The 18,067-nt window shown below is 39.7% G+C and overlaps 2 protein-coding genes across 3 annotated transcripts in view; both read left to right on the forward strand.

Annotated features, from left to right (window-relative positions):
* Nucleotides 1–2,405: 2,405 nt before the first annotated feature.
* ro60 (Ro60, Y RNA binding protein) lies at nt 2,406–8,464 on the forward strand. 2 transcript variants are annotated; one of them, XM_017473235.3, is made up of 9 exons: nt 2,406–2,626; nt 3,462–4,046; nt 4,193–4,413; nt 4,743–4,889; nt 4,974–5,111; nt 5,252–5,368; nt 5,999–6,115; nt 6,430–6,576; nt 6,695–8,464. In XM_017473235.3, exons 2-9 carry the CDS (start codon nt 3,473–3,475, stop codon nt 6,845–6,847), a joined length of 1,614 nt encoding a protein of 537 aa, XP_017328724.1. In that variant the 5' UTR covers nt 2,406–2,626; nt 3,462–3,472; the 3' UTR covers nt 6,848–8,464. The 2 variants fall into 2 exon arrangements, with proteins under 2 accessions (XP_017328724.1, XP_017328723.1); XM_017473234.3 differs by lacking the exon at nt 2,406–2,626 and adding an exon at nt 2,663–2,998.
* Nucleotides 8,465–9,627: 1,163 nt separating this feature from the next.
* The window catches only part of cdc73 (cell division cycle 73, Paf1/RNA polymerase II complex component, homolog (S. cerevisiae)), a 32,038-nt gene continuing 23,598 nt past the window's right edge, over nt 9,628–18,067 (forward strand). The window contains exons 1-8 of the mRNA XM_017471565.3: nt 9,628–9,770; nt 10,915–11,020; nt 11,365–11,434; nt 11,525–11,587; nt 13,243–13,295; nt 13,430–13,518; nt 13,963–14,176; nt 15,922–16,020. Coding sequence (XP_017327054.1) covers nt 9,640–9,770; nt 10,915–11,020; nt 11,365–11,434; nt 11,525–11,587; nt 13,243–13,295; nt 13,430–13,518; nt 13,963–14,176; nt 15,922–16,020 — 825 coding nt within the window. The 5' untranslated portion in view covers nt 9,628–9,639. The remainder of the gene's footprint in view (nt 9,771–10,914; nt 11,021–11,364; nt 11,435–11,524; nt 11,588–13,242; nt 13,296–13,429; nt 13,519–13,962; nt 14,177–15,921; nt 16,021–18,067) is intronic.

Here is an 18,067-nt window from a genome sequence, read left to right on the forward strand (position 1 = left end):
AGTTGTCGATCTTTTTGTAGTCAACAATCTCGAGTGAAGTGTCAGATAAAGCTACACGGCTAATTAACCAAATACGCTTAGACAAGAGTAGTTGTTTTTAATTACCATGCTCTTTTCTTCTGCATCTCCTCTCTGGAATTCATGTTTAAATAGTCCACGCTTGGACTAATTAGCGCAATCGAGCATGGGGGGTAATTAGCCATAATTAGCATGTGTACACATCATTTTGAGCACACTCACTGATTATCCAGGCAAGTTGATAAAGTCTGCATTCATATGTTTCTCCATTTATCACTTATCATTTCTTTTGGGTTACAGATCCATTTTTAAGAAGATTGTATTTTCGTAGCAGGACTCTCAGACTCTGCTTCAGTCTCGTCTCAAGGCTGAGAAGTGTTTAGAAGCACAAAAACAGTTTGTCAAGGGCTTGTGCTTTGAAAAGTAAATTGTAAAGGAAAGGAACAAAAAAGACAGAGTGACACATCTCTGAACACTGAAAAAAAATATTTTGAATACATCTCATATATATATATATATATATATATATATATATATATATATATATATATATATATATATATATATATATATATAGATAGATAGATAGATAGATAAATAATAAAATATTTAATAATGAATAAAAATACAATAGTTAATAAATACACAATCACAAATTTAATAGAAAAAAAATATTGAAGCAATAAATATGAAGTTTCCTAAAGTTTACTCACCTAATGGGTTTTGACTTTGTACACATGAACAAAAAAACACAATGTATTCATAAGCCTAAAGAAAGATATGTTTTAAAAAATTACATTGATTAATAATAAATTGATTAATTGATTAATAAAATAATCCTATTCAGCCACTATATGAAAATATATATACGTAAAGGTTCTCGGACCGGTGAACCATGCAATGTTCTCAAACTAACATGCTCTAAAAGGCTTAAAAACACCATCACACCCAGAGTGAAGCACGGTGGCGGGAGCATCACGGTATGGTTCTGCTTGGACATATTAGAGGTGAATTTAATTTTGTCAGCCAAGAAAGCAAATCACGACAACGAGCCCAAAACACACAGCCATGATAACTCAAGAAAGCCGATCTCCTGACTTCAGAGGACCTCATTTATGGAGGGTTTTGAAACAGTGACTTTATTTGATTAGGCCACGTAGTTCAATCCAGGGAATTGAGGATAGCTAATTCCTTTTTACCATAGATGTCTCAAAGCTGTAATTGCTAACGATGGCTTTGCAACACTAAACGCTTGGAAATTCGAGGTCTCCAATGACTTTTTCCATGCCAATTTCATTTTACACAGTAACATACTGTATACATTTTAATACGGTATATTAAATAACAAAAAAACTAAAATGCTTATTTCCCCTCAATGTGTATAGAAATATAATAAATAAAATGTTGTCATTTCACACAGACGCACATCTTGTTGGTCTGTAGCTGTGTTCGCTTTAATGCTTTGGGGGGGGGGGGGGGGGGGGGGGGGTTGTGTTTGAGGTGTCATCATTCACAATGCTGCAGCTGTTTAATATTTCATAACATAGAGTATAAACCGCAGTTTGTGTGCTCGTAGATTTTTTTTAATTACACGTACACAAGGTATAAAATATATATTAATGTATTAATACACTTTGTGTTCATAGTAGAGTTCAGCTAGCTAGTTCATTTACTTAAGGAAATAATGAAGCGTGATTGGATATGCTCCAACATAACAGTGTTGTTTAGCAATTATAAAGTTAGTTACACATCCTACTACGATTTTATTAGAAATTTTAATAATAATAATAATAATAATAATAATAATAATAATAATAATAATAACAGCTTCTAAGATATCACTCAAATATTGCTGATTTGTTTAGCAATTCGTTTATCATTACAATATTTTCCAAAACTGTTAAATTAGCCTAGCCTGAAGTGGTGTTCTGAAGTAATTAACCTGCTAATTAACAAGCTAAATGTTTTTGTTTTTGGTTAATGAGGTTAAGATTAGCGTTTTACATGTAGCGTAGCATGAAGTAGCTGTATTTAATCGCTACAACGCCACCTTCAGGAAGCTTCGATGAGCCGTATTTTGTATTTATTTTGTATTTGTTTGATTTTTCTGCCACCGTGTGGCGACGGCGCATCAGTACACATATATACACGTATATACACACACACATACACACTCATGGAATTCCAACGCACGAGCCAAGTGCCCTAGTTAAGACGCGAGAACGCGGATTGGAGCACGAGGCCGGAATTTCAGAGCATCTGATTGTAGGGATGTTCGAGTCACTGAAATGTTTGGAGTCGACTCCGATTGTGAGTCCAGATTTTGGGAGTTGATTCAACGCAATCATTTTCTCCACCGCCACCCCCCCAAAAAAAAAAAAAAAACACCAAACAAACTACGAGGCCAGGATACGACAGTATGGGATCTCGTTAAATAAATAAATGATAAAAGTGTGATGCTTATTACATACATAACACATCTCCTATTTAAAACCCTCTTAATTTCATTTCGAAGCTTTGGAGTTAACTCTGAATTCCTAGTGCCTTGGTTCGAAGAATCGAATCATCTAGGATCCCTACTTCTTCCAGACTTTGGCTAACGACCTCGGTAAGAAAACACCACACACTGTCGCTAGCTATCGAACACTACTATGGTGTAAATCGAGCTGTATTTACTAACTTGGAGGAAATATTCTTTGTATGTACTTGATTCCTTGTTGCTGTTAGCACGTAGAACCGATTCTGAAGTGATTCGGAATGTGGGAGACGCGAAGCTAAGCTTGGCAGCTGCATCACTAAAGGATTGTTAACTGCAATTAAACCGGCTTCTTTAAACTCTTGGCCGTACTTTGTATTTGAAGTGTTTAAAATGGCAGGTTGTGGGGTGGAATAATAATAATTAGGGATGCTGTGCTTGAAACTCGGAGCCATTTTGTCTGAAAAGATGAGCTATGCTAATCCAGGAGGCTAGCATCCATAGGTATTCCTTCTCGCTTTCTTATCTCTCAATAAATAAATTTAAATAAATAAATACACAGATATACCTGTCTGCACTCGAACTCTTTCTGTGGAAGTATATTTGTATTTAAATTCAATTTAAAGTCTGTTCTGACTTAATACGGTGTGATGACGTCACAGCTGTGGACTTTTTAGGGAGCTTGGAAATGCACGCGCTCCGTAAAAATAGTGGTGTTTGTTTGTTTTGAATGCATGACATTGTGTATATTTCCATTTACATCTCTGAAAACCGTTTGCAAATGCGCTCCACCCTGAGCTTGTTCTCCTGTTGAAGCTTTTTATAATGAATCCGACTCCTGGCTTCTAATTGGTCAGAACAATTAATAAACAATAAAGAATTCAATAAAATCCACAAAGGTGTAGCTTGCGAAAATAAACTGTAAAGATAAAAAAAATTAATAAAGTTTTTTTTCGTTTTCCTTTAGCAAGCGCCGCTATGGATCTGTCATCTCCACCGCAGCAGGAAACAGGAAACTGCACGAATGAAACAGGAAGCGTGCCAACTGTGACGGAGGAAGTTCGCCTGCGGCGCTTCCTGTGCTACGGCTCAGAAAGCGCCACCTACAGAGCACGCGAGCAGAAGAACCTGTGCCTCGAGCGGGCTTCATCCCTAACCGAGCTGCTCGAGGCTGGCCGAGGCAGCGAGGCTGTGCAGGAGGTGCAGCGCATAAGTCTGAGGGGCGGAGTCAGAAGCACAGGCAGCGCCCTGTTCGCCCTGGCTGTGATCTCGCAGCACTCGGACGTGGAGGCCAAGCGCGCAGCGTACGGTGTGCTCAAAGAAGTGTGCGCTTCTCCGAGCGAGCTTTTCAGCTTTGTTCAGTATAAGAAGGAGCTGAGCAGTGCCGGGCAGCGTGGCATATGGGGTCGAGCTCTGAGGAAAGCCGTAGCAGACTGGTACAACGGCCACGACGCGCTCAGACTGGCACGTGACATCACCAAGTGTAAAAGGAAAGGAGGCTGGTGCCATCAGGACCTGTTCCGACTGGCACACATGAAGCCGGCAAACGATGGTGAGGACAGGAAGTGATGTAACACGCTCTTACACTCACATGCACTCCATTTTTCAACGTGCTGTTGTACACGCAGACCCCTGAATGTGTTTTTTTTTTGTTTGTTTGTTTGTTTCTTTCTTTCTTTCTTTTTCCACATTTCACAGGCGTGGCTCTGGTGAGTAAATACGTGACTAAAGGCTGGAAGGCAGTGCAGGAGACGTACGCGGACAGAGAAAAGACGGAGGATGTGATGAAGGTGTTTGTGTACCTGGAGGCTGTGGAGAAGACCAAGCACTCGAGCGAGGAGCTGGAGGTGGCGCATCTGATCGAGGAGCACAAACTGGAGAGAGAACATGTCCTCTCTAAACACCTGAAGTCCCGAGAGGTGGGAGAATGAACACACGTACACACGCACACTTGTGCAAACACACACGCACAACACAGAGAGACATAGAGTGAGGGAATGAGACAGAGAGAGATTTTAAGAGCGATAGAGGGAAGGAGAGAGATGGGGACAGAGAGGGAACAAGGTAGAGAAAGGGTTATAGATGGAAGGATGGATGGATAAGTAGATGGGCAAGCAGAGGGAGGGATGGATAGATTGATAACTGGATATGGACAGCTATGCTGTGAACAGTTTGATAAAAGAAACTGTATATTTTGTTGATTATTATGTAGTGTAGCATTGATGTATTTTATCGTCTGTGTGTGAAGGTGTGGAAAGCTCTGCTGAAGGAGATGTCCATCTCCACACTGCTCACACATCTGGGAAAAATGACGGCGGATAAACTCCTGGGCTTGGGGAGTGCGGAGACGGCGGCCGTGTGTGAGAGGATCCAGGATGAACACGCTCTACTGAAGGCAATAATAATAATTATTATTATTATAATTATTATTTGTATCGCTCGTTTATGTCTAAACACGTGCTGCTGTCGTTTCCTTCAGGCTAAAACTCATCCGCTTAGTGTCCTGCTGGCGGCTGAGAACTACAAGCGAGGTCACGGCAAACGAGGGAAATTAAAATGGAAGCCGAACAGAGACGTCATTCAGGCACTAGACTCCGCCTTCTGCAAATGTTTCTCAGTGAGTACGAACACACAAACTACTATCAGCTCACAGTACAGAACACGACCCAGAGATCCGAGTGTGAGATAAACGCATCTGAGAGGTACACTCGTAGACAGGACATGTAACTTCTGTTTCATGTATCTTCTCCATACCAGAACATCGAGTCTACGGGGAAACGATTCGTAGTTGGAGTGGACGTGAGCTCTCGCCTCGGCAGCGTCGCTCTTGGCAGCCTCGTCAGCACGGTGACCGTAGCCGCGGCTATGAGCATGGTGATGTTTTACCCATAATCCCACATCCAGCTGCTTTACTCACTTGTAGCGTAGTGCTAACCCTCCAAACCTGTGATGTACACGTTATGATTCGTATCCTGAACATGGTTCATATGATTCGTATAAAGAACATGATTCATCTGATTCATATAAAGAATGGTTTATATTGTTTCTAAAAAAATCTGAACATGATTCATATAAAGAACATGATTCATATAAAGAACATGAGTCGTATGATTTGTATAAATACCATGTTTCATATGATTCTTATAAAGATGATTCATATGATTTTTATTAAGAATATGATTCATATTAAGGACATGATTTGTATCCTGAACATAATTCATATGATTCACGATTCATAATTACTGAAATCTTGTAGTAGCACCAGCACAAACTTTTTTTTTAAATTTTTTTTTTTATTCTCACCATGAATTCCTGTTTCCTTGTGTTGCAACTACATGTCATGCTTTCTACACCAACTCAGATTTTTCAATAAACTTAGCCTCAAATGAAAGCATATAACTGTTTAAATAAATGTTTAGTCCAAGATCTTACAAGGAAACCGATCTTTACTTTTTGTTTGCCTTTTTTTTGTGCCTGTATGTTGTTTTTATTCTCTCTTCAAAGGTGATAACACGGAGTGAACAGAATGTTGATGTCGTGCTGTTTTCAGAAGGAGCCGTTGTTCCCTGCGCCATCTCTGCCGATTCGTCTCTCCTTCAAATAACCATGCAGTTAGTGCAGGTGATCGTTTCTCCAGAACAACGTTTGAGAGAGCTGTAAACGCACCATGGAGTGACTGTCCGCGTGCTATATAAAGACAACCAAATTAAATGTTATATTTATATATAACAGTCTGTGCTGGATCAAGTGCTAGTCTATGTGCGGCTGAATAAGGAGTGTGGAAACCATTTTGTTAAATTAAACTGGTGATTATTGCAATCATTACAGCTAGGACTATTCATGCCTTGCATAGAAGTGACGACTTCCATCTTCCCGTTTGTGCTAAGCTTTTTAATTCGTTTTATTCATGTTTTATTGTACTTCCTGTCTGCTAGGTGTGCAGTAGTTGTACGGACTGCGCTCTTCCTATAAACTGGGCTTCGGACAACGACAAAATGGTGGACGTGTTCGTTATTTTCACCAATAATGCAACTTGGCCCGGGAGGTCAAATCCAGCTGAAACACTCAGGATGTACCGACAGGTAGAGACATTTCACGTTAAATAAATAAAATGAAGTTTAAAAAAAAAAAAAAAAAAAACCCACAATGCGCTTTTCGCATTTGTGTGACGTGTGTTTTTTGTTATCGTTTTACAAAAAGAAAACCGGCATCTTTTCGAAGCTGGTTGTATGCGGCATGACTACGAACAGCCTTAACCTGGTCGATCCGGACGATGGCGGCGTACTGGAGGTCTGCGGGTTCGACTCGCACACCGCCGACGTCATCCGCGACTTCATCACGGACGTCATATGAGGGAGGTGCACCATGGGAAATGCACCACAGCGAGCAAAACTACACCGGAAAAAAAACAAAGCAAGAAATGAAATGTGCACATGGTTCTGTCCCCCCATAACGTCCAGCTGGCTGGATAAAGATTGTTCGCGTAACTTCATTCGTTACGGCGCTTTAAAACTAGAACTCTGCGTTCGATTTTATAAAAATATCTATTTTTGGTATTGGGGAATTACTGCATGTAGTCATGTGACGATAGGATGTAGCGTTTTTTGGCAGAATGCTAAGCTGTTTAAAAAAATCTACTTTTTAGCTAAGCTAGGAAGCTAACGACGGATTGTGCGTAAACAAGTTGTTACGATGATGATGTATCCTGAACGAGACGCTGTCGAGGTTCATTTGAAGTAAAAATATTGAAAGATGCAGCTGGATATTAAAATATAATAATAATTAATGATGATCTAGTTTACCCAATTGTTGATTAACGTAAACATTTACCTGCTAGGACGAGAGAGAGAGAGAAATTCCGTCTTGAATCGCAACAGTCGTGAGCAGTAAACGTTTAAACTGAATGTCCTGAAATGTCAATAATAATAATAATAATAATAATAATAATCATTTTCTTTTGACGATTAGTTTTTACAGTTAGTTATTAGGTGGTTGTTTTTTTTTTTTAAATGTATCATTACTGAATTTATTTAAGACATAGTTTACAATATCAGTGCACTTTTTAACCTGTTGCGTGTGATCTATTGGAATGGGCGGAGCTTAAATCGGGCTCAACCAGGCAGACTTGAACTTGCGCGCCTGTGATGTCACTAGCTTTTATTTTTTCTTTTTCTTTTCATCAGATGGAAGTAGTGCTTTACTGTAATATGCTGTTTTATTGATGGGACACGATGTACTATAAGTCCCATAATCATAAACCGATAGCTTTGCGTTTCAATACCATTAGCTAACATAATGTCGGCTTTCTTAATATAAAGATGTCATGCAGCTAACTAGCTATTTCATCTTTTCCGTGCGTCTGACTTGGTAAATACGAGTCCAGAGTTATGCTAGGCACGATCGTGTTTGTGATCGGCTAGTCGGGTTTAACTTTAGCGCCGCCCGTTTTGACTATGGGAACGTTTACGCGTATTTATGTTGATTACGTTACTGTTTAGGGTTTTATTTAGACCGAAGTTTGACTAATAATGAGTGAGGTCTAATACCTTATGTAGCCGCTAAATACTGTTATGCTGGCAACCGTGTGCTGATCATTGGCTGGAAGTTTCCTTTATTTCTCCCAGTTCCAATATTGCTTATAACCCGCTCACGGAACCTCATCGACCCACTAGTTACCTAAATAACTAGCGAAAGTGCTTGCCAAGTAGTTAGTGTAAAAAAGAATGAACACCAATATTTTAGAAATGCTCGAGTTTACACTTCTATTGTTTAACATGAACTGAACTGTGATGTTTATGATCGTTTGAGAGAATTTAAACATTAGTTTAATCAAAAATGAAACAAACACACTGTGATTGCTGGAACTGTAGAGAATTCTGCGCTGGCACTGAGTCACTGTAGTTGACACCACAATGCCTAGAACATGCCTGCAACTTAATAAACCTTTTTTTTGTTTGTTTTTTTAAAATCTGCAGTCTCAGTATTGTTTTTATCCCCCCCCCCCCCCCCCCCCATGTCATGTGACTGTTTTTCTACAGTAGCAAGACTTGAACAGGAGGTGCCAATACTTTTTGTCTTTAGTTCAACAACAGAACGTTTGCGTGGAAGTTAGCAGATGAAACTAAAACACACACACAGCCAGTCATGCATTTAGGGCACTAGGTAGGGTGCACAGAGTCATTATGTCATACCCTATGTAGGGCTTAAAGAAAGGAACTCTGTAGTTCTGATAAAGGTTCCAGAACTCTCCATGTAAGTGCACTATGTAGGGAATAAAATAAAAAGGGAGTGATTTGGGATTCAGCCCTGCGGTTTCCATATAAGTGCACTATGTAGGGTATGAGGTGTCAAATCAAAACTGAGTTGGGATTTAACCCTGTAACTCTCCCTACATGAGGTATAAAATAAATATGTTCTAAAAGGAGTCATTTGGGCTTCAGCTCCATGTTCCCTATGTAGGGGAATCTTTTATATTAATAAGGGCTTTTGCACCTTAAGAAGTGCACTATATGTCTAGTGGGAGTCATTTGGGATACAGATACCCACCCTACACAACTGCACTACATAGGGTCTGAAAAGTATGATTTAGCAGCAACTTCTAGCGAGCACTTTTGCACGTATTTAGTAAACATTCGTGTGAGTTTACTACAATGGGCTTTATAAGGCGTAAACGCAACTGTTTCGTATCCTACAAAGTGCACTGAGGGAGAAGAGAACTACACCTGCAGTATCTTCCTCCTGGTGTACAGTATCGTATGGATTCTCCTTAACGAGCGGTTCTTTATTGTGCCTGAATAAATATATGTAATTTAATACATACTTTGCGTACGGTAATATTATATAAATTGGAAATGATGTATCATTAACTCATTACACACAAAATCACAACAAAGGCTTATATCTTAGATTTTTACATCTCGCTTGTTACCGATTTCCAAACAGGCGTTTGTCGAAGGCACTCCGGTCGCGGCTGAATCTAACTTAGTCATATAGAGCACTACATAGATTCTAGGACGCCGTTGTTTTACATCCTTAATAGGGTGCGTGTTCAGTGAACAGGAAAGACGTTTGGAACATGGCCTGAGCGTGTATTTGTACAGGGCTTCGATAATACAACATTATTCCTGCGTGAAGGCGAGTGGAAGATGGCGGACGTGTTGAGTGTGTTGCGACAGTACAACATCCAGAAGAAGGAGATCATCGCTAAAGGCGATGAAGTTATCTTTGGGGAATTTTCTTGGCCGAAAAATGTCAAAACGAACTATGTCATCTGGGGGTGAGTCATGCTTTATATTTATCTCCACGCGTAGTTGTTTGCTTGACCTAGGTAACTGGCTATATGTTTAGCTTGCAAGTTTTGCATGGAGCATGCACGTTGAAACTGCACGGAAGTTGTTTTATTTTTAAACTCGAGACTCTTTAATTAGGTAGTCAATTAACTGCCAATCTTTGGCACGTTTATAAGCTTTGCTAGCCGCATAAGAATTTTACCAGCACATCAAATATGTTCATTTAGCACTTGTAAACTCATAACAGGCTTAACCTGAGCACTGTTTGCGTAATAACTCTTGAAATTCATCCGATTCAGGAAAACATTTTTTCTGTCTTAACTCTAACTTTTGATGTTTTCCATGTTCACCGAGGGAAGTGTTAGGAACTTAACGTTAAATCTCGCGATACAACGTAACCAAATCTCGTACATCAGTTTAGCGATTTGTTGGTCGCGCGTCAAGTAACGTTTAATCTCGCGATACTGCTGTTTACAACTGTACATTTCACTTTAAAGCCGCTAGCAAGCTTTCATCTACCTGAGTGTCATGTTTAATTTAATATAACATACAGAGGACAATTGATTTCATATGTTTTGTAATAAACACAAATTTAAAGCTGAGTTATCAATATAAGGGGCCTAAAACGGACCTTTTTCACCTTGTAATACGTTAGTATCAATCTCTTGAATGGCTGGTGGTGCAGCTGCTCTATGAAAATTGATTTAAGACTTGTTTGCCTCTGCCAGGAGGTCATGACTTCCTTGTTCTTCCAGAGATGGAGACGAAACCTAACGTTAAACCTCGCTATACTGCCCAGCCAAATCCTGTACATAAGTTTCATTACCAGTCTACACCAATGTTGTTCTCTGAGGTTAAATATTACAAGATGTCTGACTCTCCAAAAGTGCCTCACCACAAACCCATGAGATACAGTGTCGCAGTGGCTCTTGTGAAAATTGACTGGCATTAAGTTACAGTTTGTTTTGTCCCACGCAGTATTTCAGCCCCCAAAACTTGCTTGCCTCTGCCAGGAAGTTAAAACAAATCATCGCTCTACCGCTACATTTGACTCGCGGTTTTATGGTCTGCCATTTATAGTCGTGAACTATAAATGGGTGGAATAACCTCTGTTTTATTTTATAATTACAGGACAGGGAAAGAAGGTCAGCCGAAGGAGTACTACACTCTGGACTCCATCCTTTTCCTCCTCAACAACGTGCACCTTCCTCATCCGTCCTACGTGCGACGAGCCGCTGTAAGTCCTCAGGGTCTTAATCCGAACCCGCTCTGGACACTGGAGGCAGAATTGCTGTAGGCTGAAGGAACTTCATGAAATTCAAACAGTTCAGTTCTGATAGGTCTGGATATTCATCTTGTGTTGAAGAAACACGACTGAAGCACCTGGAGGGAACATCGGGGTGGGACCGAGGGGACATTTGAGGGAAGTTTAGAGGGTTCGAAGGGACTTTGGAAGATCTGAGGCAAAGTTGGGGTAGGGGGGTTGCTCAGTGGTGACATTTTACTTGAGGGTAATGTTTCTGTTGAGTTGCTTTTCTTGATTAGTTCTTCACCATCTCTCTCCTGTTCCTCCTACTGCAGACAGAGAACATTCCTGTAGTCAGGAGGCCGGACAGGAAAGATCTGCTCTCGTATCTAAATGGAGAAAGCTGTAAGTGTGAGGGCCATGGTGTTAGAAGTTGTTTCAAATGAAAAGATGGAAAGGAAAAGATCTTGTTTTTTTTTCCCCCCACCTTTTCAGCTTCATCAACGAGTATCGACAGAAGCGCACCCATCGAGATCGGCCTCCAGCGGGCCACGCAGGGTACGTCACGCCATTTTATTTACAGGATTAATGCATAAATACACAGTGGTTGTGGTGTGAAACGTTAAGTGAGAGCTTAGTGTTTTATGTTGTGTTAAAGTAAGTTGGAAATGAATCTATTAAACCTCATGACCATTAAACCTGGTTTGGTTTCTTTAGGAAACTAATTGATGCATCATGAAATGTAAAATTTCACCAGTTTTTAAAACCTTTTGGCATTCCTAAACATGTTCTTCTTAATTGGTGAAATGTGACGTTTCATGATTCATGAAATATTATTACTTCTATGTACTTGCTCACTTACGCACCTTACTCAGTCACTTATTTACATTCCTATTTACTGCCTGTTCATACTTTCTGATTTATTTCCTTACTTATTGACCATTACTATCTCTGGACCTACTTTCTGACATACTAACTATGTCTTGCGGATCTACTGGCTGCTTTGCATTCTTACTGATGTATTTACTGATTTAGTTACTGCCTTACTGACATACTGACTGATTTAGTTACTGCCTTAATGACATACTGACTGATTTAGTTACTGCCTTAATGACGTACTGACTGACTTAGTTACTGACGTACTGACTTGGTTTCTGACTGACTTGGTTTCTGACTGACTTGGTTTCTGACTGACTTGGTTTCTGACTGACTTGGTTTCTGACTGACTTGGTTTCTGACTGACTTGGTTTCTGACTGACTTGGTTTCTGACTGACTTGGTTTCTGACGTACTGACTTAGTTACTGCCTTACTGACATACTTACTGTCGTAGTTACTGTGTAACTGACGTACTGACTGATGTAGTTACTGTCTTACTGACGTACCGACTGATGTAGTCAGTAAGACAGTGACGTAGTTACTGACGTACCGACTGACATAGTTACTGCCTAACTGATGTACTGACTGACGTGGTTACTGTCTTACTGATGTACCGACTGACGTAGTTACTGTCTTATTGACGTAGTTACTGACATACTTGCTGACTTAGTTACTGTCTTACTGGCGTTCTTAGTTACTGTCTTACTGACGTACGTAGTTACTGTCTTACTGACGTAGTTACTGTCTTACTGACATAGTTACTGACGTACTTGCTGATTTAGTTACTGTCTTTCTGACGTAGTTACTGTCTTACTGGCGTACTTACTGATATTTTTGTTGTATTTCTGAAATATTTACTGTCTTATTGACTTACTGATGTACTGACTCTCATTGATACTGTTTTACTGTCATGCTGACATACTAACATCCTGACTTAATATTTTTCAGACAATATTATACTGACTTAATATTTTAGATGTAATATTTTACTGTCACGCTGACATACTTACTGATGCCCTGACTTCATATTTTACAGACATACTGTCTTGCTGCCGTACTGACAATTTTACTTGCGTAATTTGACTGACTTACTATCTGACGTACTGACTAGCTGTTTAACTGGTGTAATACTTTGCTTACGTACTGACTAAATAATTTACTGATGTACTGAATTACTATTTTACCGACTTACAGCTGACTTTGGAATTGCGTAGCACATTTAACCCCACCGATTAAAGAAACGGTTTGTGTAATTGGTTGAGTTCTTACATTTCAGAGTTTGATTTTGCAATCTTCACGTAGGTTTAAAAAAAACAAACTTGTTGTGTTTGAACAGTGAAAAGAGCTGCAGACGAAGTGTCTTCTGAAGCGAAAAAGCCCCGAGTTGAGGTAAACCATGCAGGTTCATGCTGAGAGCGTGTCTCTGTATAGTTGTCATATGGCTGCGGTGTTTAAATTGACTGTGTGTGTGTGTGTGTGTGTGTGTGTGTGTGTGTGTGTGTGTGTGTGTGTATATGTGTAAGGATGAAGAAAGGGTGCGTCTGGATAAGGAGCGTCTGGCTGCTCGTCTGGAAGGCCATAAGGAAGGCATCGTGCAGACGGATCAGATCCGGTACGAGCTCGCTCGTAATCAAACAGCCTCTGAGACTTTGAGGAAAATAGATGAAGGTTGTCATGCTGCAGAAATAAGAGCCGTCTCCCGTAAAATTGGTTTGCCTGTAAACAAATTGCCAAAAAAAACCCTCACTTCCACGTAGAATATTAATACACAGCACAAGTTCCCTTATTCTGCTCACTTTTCCAAACATAAGATATCTCGTTCTGCAGTCCTATACAATATTGCTAAATAAGTTTTCATTAAGAAGAGTAAAGAAAAAGGATTTGTTAGGAACATTCGAGAAGTGGTGTTTTATTCCGCTTGCACCACAGCAATTTGCCAACACGAACACGTTTCTATGTCTTTAACCACACCGTGCTTTATCCGTTCACGAGATTCGTAACATCGTCGCTTTCCGAAGCATTTCCGTCACACTCCATATGCTCGCGTCTCTCTCAGCTCGCTCTCGGAGGCCATGTCTGTGGAGAAGATCGCCGCCATCAAAGCCAAAATCATGGCCAAAAAGCGCTCGACCATTAAGACCGACCTGGACGACGACATCACGCTGAAGCAGAGGAGCTTTGTTGATGCCGAGGTGGACGTAACGAGGGACATTGTGAGCAGAGAGAGAGTGTGGAGGACCCGGACCACCATCTTACAGAGCAGCGGCAAGGTGAGCGTCCTTCACATAGTCCGTTTCATAATTATTGGCACCCTTTGTGAAAAATTATTACACTTAAATCTCAATTTTTATTATTTTTTAAATTATTTTTTTTTGTTTATTAAGCAGTGCAATGTATATTTTTCTTGCGAAATATTTGATTCAAAATTATTGGCACCCCCATAATAAATATTGCATGAAGCCCCTCCCATTCAGTGTCTAATATGGCTAGAGACACCACTCCTGGCGAAACTTGTCGACTTTTTTCCAGACGTTTGAAAAATTCCTGCCTCAGGTTTAGTGCGCTAGACGTTTTATTATTAACAGCTTATTATTATTATTTTTGGGTGTGCAGATATTATTTCCACACATTTTAAGAGAAAATACTTCTTTATAAACTTTTATGAGAATGCTTGCGTGGGAGTTTTCAAATCATCGCATATGATGTATATTTCACACAACGGCCCCGTTCTGTTATGTCAAAGGGTGCGTATAGTTCTGTGTGTAGTATAATCAAAGTCGTAGGTGTGCACTCTTGGAGGTTTTCGCATGTTTCACATTTTCAAAAATAGGGTACAGGGGTTAATTTGTACTTTTATTTATTTATTATTTATTTATTATTATTATTTTTAAACACAGTATAGACAAATTTTCATTTCTTTTTTTTTTTTTGGGGGGGGGGGGGGGGGGGGGTCATGCATTTCAATTCATGATGCGTGAAAGGCAAGTACCTGTATTTTTTTTATTTATTTATTTTTATTTATTTATTTTTTAAATTCTTCTTCTCTTTGCGTTCAAATTCTATTCCGTACTGTGGGATCGTCAGCGTGTTTTCAAGCGCCGCAGTTTATTTGTTTACCTCTGTATGGGGAAATTTCTACCACGTGCAGATTCAGAAAGGTGCCTGCAGGTGCAGTAGCGGTCTCGTCCTCCAGGTGGCAGCAGTATAGTGACCGAACCTGCCCTGGAGCATGCCTGTTTTGACCGACTATTTGTTTGTGATGCTATGTTAGACTTAAACTAGCATCATCATGTGATAAATTATTATGTGAGCCAAGATGAGGAGTCTCCCATTGAGTTGTATGATTGTGTGCAGAAACTTCAAGTTATCCATAATGAACAACATTTAGCCTTAACTATTTTATTGTTCTTAATTATTTAATTATTTAATTGTGTTCATTTTTAGGCTGAGTAGCAACCTTCACATTTCTACCACAGTTATTTTCAGAGCTGTTAGTTATATTTAGAGTTGACACCAGTGTAAATGCAAGTGTTGTTTCATTTTGCTGACTCAATGTTTCCTTCTGTCCTTCTGTGTTCTCTGTGTCTCTCTCTCGGTGTTGTTCTGCTGAGAATATTACAAACAAAGCAAAAATGAGTGGTTGGAAAGGTCAGGCACTCTGTTTTCTCATTGACACCTTCAAGACGTTTTGTTTTTTTACAGCACCAGAAACAGGATTTTATTTTATTTTTCTTTCTTCCAGCGCAGTTGGTAGAAGCTCTGTTGTCGCCTAGTCTGAGTTTACGGACTACGCTAAAAACAAATGAAGTGTTCTGTTTAATTATAATATAAAACGTACCCAGGATCCCCGCCCCCCCAATCACCCATGTATACCGTGTAATGTTTTACGTTCTACGTGATATATATGATAAAAACGTGCTCGAAAAATAGAATAAAAGTTCAATATAGAGGTAACGTTCCAGTAATTATTATTTTTAAAATATTTTTTAATTTCTCTTGTTTTTTGACCTTCCAGAACTTTTCCAAAAGCATCTTCGCCATCCTGCAGTCAGTGAAGGCGAGAGAGGAAGGCCGTGCTCCGGAGCAGAGACCAGCGCAGAACCCTACACAGACGGTAAGAGAACAGGCCACTTCAGTTTCATCACATTGGTTTCCAGCAAGCTTTCACGAACTTCCTGAATGTTCTGGATTCAGATTGGTCACAAAGAGATGTTCCACAACATTTGAATGTAACCATAAACTGATAAAAACGACTTCTAAGAAACGACATGTCATTCTTTAATAAATACGGTTGTAACCATTGGCGGGTTTCTGTAGCGTAAGAGGAATAAAACACTTCAGTCTATTTTGTGCTTAGCGTTCTGAACTTGCGTTTCATCGGGAACGTTTTCATAGGCCGTATCGTGAAATGTTTGTTTGAAGTTGTGAACGAAACAAGGCCGGTGTATATAATTTATTTTAACCCTCTTACCCCTAAGTTCCCACAGTATTATGTCCCATAACCCTATATTCCGGAGAGAAACAGTACGCCAACCCTGAGTTCCTGGGCCAAAATCAACATTTTAATTTGAACATTTTTAGGCCTTGAAACAACTTATAATAATGTATTTGTGGAATATTACTTCGTAAATGAAGCAGTTCAGTGTTTTTATTAAACTTGGAGCACAATTCTTAACTGAAGAAATTACGAAAAGATGCTCGCTAAAATCCATCTACCATACGAGCATCAGCGTGGTCAATGCCTTTATAAATAATAAATAAATAAATGCATTTTAGCGCCAAAAGTCAAGTTTCTGGTGATAATCAGGCCAGCAGGTAGTGTTTTCACGAATGCACAGAGATGGTCAGGTTATGACTCCAGACACCTGCAGTGTCAGTCGCACTGGTTGATGCTGAAGATGAAGACGGATCAGGGTCTGAATCAGGAGAGTGTGCGTGTCTATCAGTTTCGGTTTCAACATCGCCTGAAGTTTCACTGCTGTCACTATCTAGAATCCTCGCTGTCGCCTGTGTAACCGTGTGTGTGTTTTTTTTTTTCGTTTTTTTCACTGTTTTAGATGTACCTGTGTTCACTGTAGGTGTAACTTTAGCTGGAACTCGATTAGCTTTTCGCTTTGGCACTTTTTAGTTCACTTCTACTAGTACACCAATATTCACGCTTGGATCAGCTTCATTGTACTGCTGGCGTAATAACGTAATCACGTCGTGACGTCATCAACCTTCCGGGTCAAAAAATAATAATTAAATAAGTTAGGAATCATAGCAGAGTAATGCCGGTACACCGGCCTTACGGGGATAACGTTTACACTGTAAATCCTCTATATCGGCCTTACGGGGATTTGACATAGACGACCAAGCCGGTGTATCGTCCTTATGGGAGTAGATCAAAGACGGGCAAGCCGGTTTTTCGGCCATACGGGGTAAGAGGGTTAAACACTGATTAAATTGAGCAATCGTTTAAGTTGAAGTAAATGTAAATTGTCAGGGAATTTGCGTAAGTGCAGTATATCGATATCGTAATGAATGATATCGAATACCATTTTTCCGAGATACCGTTGGTACGGTGATTTTGTTTTTTAAAACATTTTTAATACAACCCCAATTAAAAAAAATAAATAAAATTGGGACGCTGTGTAAAATGTAAATATATAAACGGAACGCAATGATTTGCATCTCATAAACCTGTATGTTGTTCACAATAGAACGTAAACACATCAAATTTTGATATGCCGTATATAGTTTTGAATTCAATGGCCGCAAGACGTCTCAAAGTTGGGGGGGGTTGTTTTTGTACTGTTTTGCAAATGGTTTGTTAGCTAAATCGTGTATCGTAGAAATCTTCTCAAGTATCGTGATGTGATATATTTGTCATATCGTGCAGCCCTGAAGTGCAGTCTGTTTTTAGAGCAGTACTCATGCACAGGGTCTGTATTTGAATACTCGATGTCACGTATTGCAAATATAGCTCCGCCCACTTTTAATCAGGAATAAGTAAAGGTCAGAGGGATTCGGTTTTGCAGTTCAGAACATGCTGTATATAGAACAGTGAGGCACGAATGGTTTAAAACAGGATGAGTGCGACGTGTATTGAAATCCAGGCGTAGTTAAAGCAGAGCTGTGCTTCCCACCCCACCCCCATTTCCTTTTCTTTTTTTTTTTTT

The sequence above is a fragment of the Ictalurus punctatus genome, chromosome 7 (genome assembly GCF_001660625.3).
Source record: "Ictalurus punctatus breed USDA103 chromosome 7, Coco_2.0, whole genome shotgun sequence".
In the NCBI taxonomy this organism is placed as follows: Eukaryota; Metazoa; Chordata; class Actinopteri; order Siluriformes; family Ictaluridae; genus Ictalurus; species Ictalurus punctatus.

Bases quoted from the DNA above. Each gene is read 5' to 3' on its own strand.
- ro60 (XM_017473235.3), top strand. From the start codon at position 3,473: ATGGATCTGTCATCTCCACCGCAGCAGGAAACAGGAAACTGCACGAAT. The intron at 4,047-4,192 runs GTGAGGACAGGA...CACATTTCACAG, and splicing joins CATGAAGCCGGCAAACGATG to GCGTGGCTCTGGTGAGTAAA. The intron at 5,369-5,998 runs GTGATGTTTTAC...CTCTCTTCAAAG, and splicing joins TAGCCGCGGCTATGAGCATG to GTGATAACACGGAGTGAACA.